We start from the raw sequence: 5463 nt of genomic DNA on the forward strand, positions 1-5463 counted from the left end.
ATATGTTTTATTCATGTTTTTTATGACAGGTAACATATGGATTCAGAAGAACAAGGTGGAGACAACAATAGTGAGTCAGTTCATGACATAGAATGGGGTTCACAAGGCAGTCACTATATGAATAATTTGCGTGACCAAATAGCTAATCAACTAGTTTGATCAGTTAAAATTGAATTGTACGCAAAGTATAAATTTGTATTTGAATTTTAGTATGTGTTTTATGGATTATGAAGGATTTGTGTGATTTAGATTTTCTATGTTGTTTTGAATTCTCTTTATTTTAATTATCCGTCATTCAGTATAGTCATTCAGATTTTTGATCAAACAAATACATTTCATTCAGTACATAATTCTGCAGAGGGGTAAAGTAGTAATTCTGCACAGTCATTCAGATGTCTAACCAAACAGCTCTTATTAGTTCAGATGCCCAACTAGTTCAGATGCCCAACTAGTTCAGATTATCTTACCCATTCAGACAGCTTAATGGATTCAGATGTTGTCAAAAAGCCCCTAAAGCGGAATTATTAGTCCATCCATGATTTTGGTTTTGGGCCGGCTATTTGAAGGAAGCGTGTGGTTTGTAAATTCGAAAATTGGTGTGCGCGAGCACAAGCACAAGCACAAGCACAAGCACAAGCGGCACACGATAACTTTTGCCTGTGGAAACAAACACCTTCCCACACAAACCCCTCTTTTTCACCTTATCATCAATTAATCATCAAATCAAACATCAACAAATTCATCCAGCATTAACATCAAACCCACTCATCCAACCAATCAATTCTTCTATAAATGTCACTTGTTAACTTCAACTAATCAACTCCAAGTGATGTCTCAATCTCCATACAGACCTCGATCCGTTGGCGATTACGTCGTCGGCAAACAGCTCGGCTCCGGTTCCTTCTCCGTCGTCTGGCACGCCAGGCATAAAACCCACGGCACCGAAGTTGCAATCAAAGAGATTCTCACCGGCAAATTAAACAAAAAGCTGGAAGAGAGTCTCATGTCTGAGATTGACATCCTCAGAAATATTAATCACCCTAATATTATTCGACTGCACGATATGATCAGGGTACTCTTAGTTGTTATTAGGACCGCCAAACGGGTCATGGGTCGAAGTGGGTTAGGGCCGGAACGGGCCAATTATAAAAGGGTTGCTTTGGTTCGGGTCGGAACGGGCTCGGGAAAGATACATATAATTCACAGTTGAAAATTTTAATGACGTTTATTACTAGATTTTTGAGATTGTTTTGGTGTGTGATATTAGGAGCCTGGAAAGATACATCTTGTGCTGGAGTATTGTAAAGGTGGTGATTTATCCGTGTTTATTCAAAGACGTCGAGGTAGAGTTCCGAAATCAACGTCGGTGCACTTTATGCAGCAGTTAGGTATGTAAATATGCATCATGATATTTACTGTTTTCATTTTTAAAGTTACTTTTGTTAAAATTGTTTGTTTTGCAGCGGCTGGTTTGAAAGTCCTTCGTGATAATCAAATTATTCATAGAGATTTAAAACCACAGGTTGGTATTGTATTGACTTTTTTTATTTGCATCGACTTCGGTGTTTATGGTTGTTTCTTATATGTTGTATGTGTTGAACAGAATCTTTTACTCTCTACAAACGATGACAATTCGACTTTGAAGATTGCAGATTTTGGATTTGCAAGGTATGGTAATTGCATCACTATATAGTTGTTTAAAATGACGTAAAATATTGTTGTATTTGCAGGTCTTTGCAAGCTAGAAACCTTGCAGAAACATTATGTGGTTCACCACTTTATATGGCACCAGAAATTATGCAACTTCATAAGTATGACGCCAAGGTGATATTTTTATAACAATACAGTGGTATAATGGGTTCTTTAGTTGAGTTCTGCTTATAACAATGCTCCAATATTAACATATAAATGGAAACACAGGCAGATTTATGGAGTGTTGGAGCCATTTTATTTCAACTTGTAACCGGGAGAACACCGTTCACTGGAAACAATCAAATTCAGGTTTGTAAATCTTATATTCCACTTAATTAATTAAGTTGACAGCAATCTTACATATTGTTTTTGTATGTCTTGTTCTAATTCCACCTTTCACGCAGTTGCTTCAAAACATCATGAAATCAACTGAATTGCAGTTTCCTCCTGATGTGAAGGACTTGAGTCCCGAGTGCATTGATCTTTGTCGAAAATTATTGCGACAAAATCCAGGTACGTGTGGCTTATTGCTTTTAAAAATAATAGATTTTTTTACAGAATTTGTGACTTATTACTTATGAATTAAGTTACTTTGATGCATAGTTGAAAGGTTGACGTTTGAGGAGTTTTTCACACACCCATTTTTCACCCAAACAAAACCTGATGAACCGTTAAGGTAATATATAACCAGAAGTGCTCGTTTCATTCATACACACATTTTATTAATTTACTGCATATTAAACAGTTAACCAACGTTTTGGTATCTGCAGAGATAGGAGGCCGCGAAGAACAACATCAGATGTGTATTTATATTCTAAAAGCTCATCATTTAAGAACCAAGAAGAAGATAATCTGCCATTCAGTCTTGATGAGGATTCAAGTGTTCTTGACGGAAGCCCACCTGTTCTTCAGAAGTCGCCTTTAAGATCTGCATATGGGTTTTCATTGGATGCTGATGTGGCAAAAGGCATGGAAGTTTCTTCTAGGTATAACAGTATCAAACAACGACCAGATAATAATCTGCGATCTTCAGAAAGAAACTTGAAAGAATCTTTTAGATCAATTGACCACAGAACAGTAAATACGTGTTCCAAAGGTATGTTAAACTACTATAAAGTATACACTTCTTAATTTGTAATACTATTTGATCATGCCCTGTTTTGCATTGATCAGTAATTGACTCGTTGGAGTTCATTGACCAAGATTATGTCCTTGTATCTGGTCCCGTTGGTGACGCGCCTTCTTTGGCAACTGTTTCTAAGGTGAGCCAAATAGCACCATCCAAATCACCTTCTAGTAAGATTCATTCAACATCTAGTGCACCACTGCCCATCATTGGCGGTGCCGACAGTAAAATCCGCTGCACCGGGAGGTTTGGAAGTCATGAATCAGTTGATATAGTCAATGCTTTAGAACAACCGCCAACTGACAGCTTGGCGAGAATCAAATCATTGCATGATTGTGCCTCTGCCATCTCTGACCTGGTCAATGATAAGGCATGTTTAACTATTGAAGTAGTTTTTTCTTATTATATTCGAGTTATATCTAATTATTATTTAATTAACCACTTTTAATTTAAAAAAGATGGAGGCAGGACACCGACTAGAAGCATTTTCAATTCAACTTGTGATTCTTGCAATATGGAAGCAAGCACTGGATATCTGTCACACACAGGCTGCCTCAGATATTAAAGGAAGCCCAATTCAGGAAGTTACAACTTTGAATACGAAAACCAACAAAGAATTTGATACTCTTGATATCCAAGAATGTCTAGAAGCTGCCAGGTCACCGCAGGACGTTTGCTGTCATATTGAAAGAATATTTCTTGGTGAAGTTGAAAGTGCTGAACAACTTGCCAAGGTTATAGAGCCCGGTACCTATTTTAACTTGATAAGTTATTATAATGATGTTATTTTATCTTGAAGTAAAGATATTAGTTAGTACTATGCGCTATAGTAGGTTAATTCTTATCTCTTCTCCAGGAAATGTGGGAATGCCAGATGCGATGGAAATAATATTTCAGGCTGCGCTTAATTTTGGCAGACACGGGGCTGTAAGTATTCAGCCGTGTAACTACACTTTACAAGACGATTAATGTTACAATATATTATATATATATATAGAGAGAGAGAGAGATTGGGGGGGGGGGCGTCATTTCAACCACTAATATGTTGAATTGTTGATAGCTGTGAAAATAGCCTTAACCCTTGTTCATTTGACTAAAATGCATGTAGATTTTAATGTGTTTTAAGGTTTGTTTTCTTAAAAAGGCATTTGTTTTATCTTTGTCTAAATGCACATAATATATGCACAGCAGCACATCTGCACATTTTTATAATTTTTTTGAAAAATACAGGAGAGAGAGAGAAATATAAATCTTTGTTTTCAGTATAACCCCATTGATTGAAAAGTTATGTACATGTGCTTGTGTTTCTTAATATAATGTTGGTTCTAAACTAAACGTGACCCCCCCCCCCCACAACACCCAAAAAAAAAGTACGCCTGCGTGTGGCCCGGGGGGTATTTATTATTGAAAATAAAATGAAAATGATATAATTGTAATAGATTAATTGATTTTTTTTCTAGTTAATGAATTTTCCTACACTCTCCTCTTTCTTCTTTGTAACGAGTGTCATGCGCGATTCGTGTAGATAAGAAAATTATAGTAAATCTGCGCGTATGTAGATGCTAATAATATATGAATACACATAAGTTTATCTGCACATATGCATATACTGATTCGATTACATTCACATAACCATGATGTGCATTCAATAATCATGCTATAATCTTAACTACATGCACAAACAACTCGCATAATATACGGTTCAGCAAATTATATACAATTTATTGAATTTGGCAGGTGGATGAGTACATGGGTCATACTGAAAAGGCAGCAGGATCTTATTCAAAGGCGGTGCGTTTGTTAAGTTTTGTTCTAGTGGAAGCACCTTCACTGATTCTTAATCCACCATTCTCGATCACAAATTCAGATCGGTATAGGCTTAGAACATATATAGATGTTCTTAATAACAGACAAAGCCATTCAAAATCTCAAAGAATAACACTCCTCAAGGGTGTTGGTGGTCATTCTCCATCAGTTTTGAACTAATCAATCAACTGTTCATAGTTTCACACCAATGCTTTGTAAAATTCTTTCTTGTACAGTACAACTACTTATTCTTTGTGTGAATTTGATTTGAATATGGTGGTGTTGGCCTATATATTGGCTCTGTGTATGGTAAATATTCAAAATTTCTGTAATTTAATCTAATACCCCTACTTTTGTCATCTACTAGACACGTATAATATGCAATAATGATGATAAATGACTTGTCTTGTTAGGCAACAAGGGAGTCATGTGATCTTAATGTGACTACTCAATAGCTGTGTCTAATGTCTGTTTAGCATCTTTGTGTTTTATGAAAGAAATCATTATAGATACCTGGTTGAGATGCGTGAAATGAAAATCTTATTGAATACAGGTATATAACAATTAAGGCTTAGGATCTTTCCACACTACTTGAGATCCTCACACACCTTTTTTTTTCTACACGGCTCGTATACGGCTATACGGTCGTATAACACCTGAATCATGCCAGTTTATGTTGGAGCTTGTCGGTCATTGTTTGTAGTGCTTCGTATAGCCCTATACGGGCCGTATAGGGCTATACGGGCTGCATAGGGCTATACGGGTGTATATACAATTTTTTGACACAATTTTAAATATTAATACGTTAATGTGGCCGTCTAGACCTATACGGGCGTATA

At 36.3% G+C, this 5463-nt stretch overlaps 1 protein-coding gene across 1 annotated transcript; it reads left to right on the forward strand.

The window, feature by feature from the left end:
• The first annotated feature begins 829 nt into the window (after positions 1 to 829).
• On the forward strand, positions 830 to 4989 carry LOC143585791 (serine/threonine-protein kinase ATG1c-like). The gene is made up of 13 exons (XM_077067488.1): positions 830 to 1072; positions 1268 to 1388; positions 1464 to 1522; positions 1604 to 1668; positions 1731 to 1824; positions 1921 to 2001; positions 2097 to 2205; positions 2296 to 2368; positions 2463 to 2788; positions 2866 to 3188; positions 3277 to 3565; positions 3675 to 3745; positions 4556 to 4989. Exons 1-13 carry the CDS (start codon positions 830 to 832, stop codon positions 4802 to 4804), a joined length of 2103 nt encoding a protein of 700 aa, XP_076923603.1. The 3' UTR covers positions 4805 to 4989.
• The last annotated feature ends 474 nt before the right edge of the window (positions 4990 to 5463 follow it).

The sequence above is a fragment of the Bidens hawaiensis genome, unplaced genomic scaffold (assembly GCF_021521415.1).
Source record: "Bidens hawaiensis isolate Kalapana, Puna unplaced genomic scaffold, B.hawaiensis_p1.1 tig00034169_1, whole genome shotgun sequence".
Classification (NCBI taxonomy): Eukaryota; Viridiplantae; Streptophyta; class Magnoliopsida; order Asterales; family Asteraceae; genus Bidens; species Bidens hawaiensis.

Excerpts from the sequence above, each read along its gene's own strand:
- LOC143585791 (XM_077067488.1), top strand. The coding sequence starts at position 830 with ATGTCTCAATCTCCATACAGACCTCGATCCGTTGGCGATTACGTCGTC. Across the intron at positions 2,206-2,295 it reads ATTATTGCGACAAAATCCAG|TTGAAAGGTTGACGTTTGAG; the intron begins GTACGTGTGGCT and ends TTTGATGCATAG. Across the intron at positions 3,566-3,674 it reads TGCCAAGGTTATAGAGCCCG|GAAATGTGGGAATGCCAGAT; the intron begins GTACCTATTTTA and ends TCTCTTCTCCAG.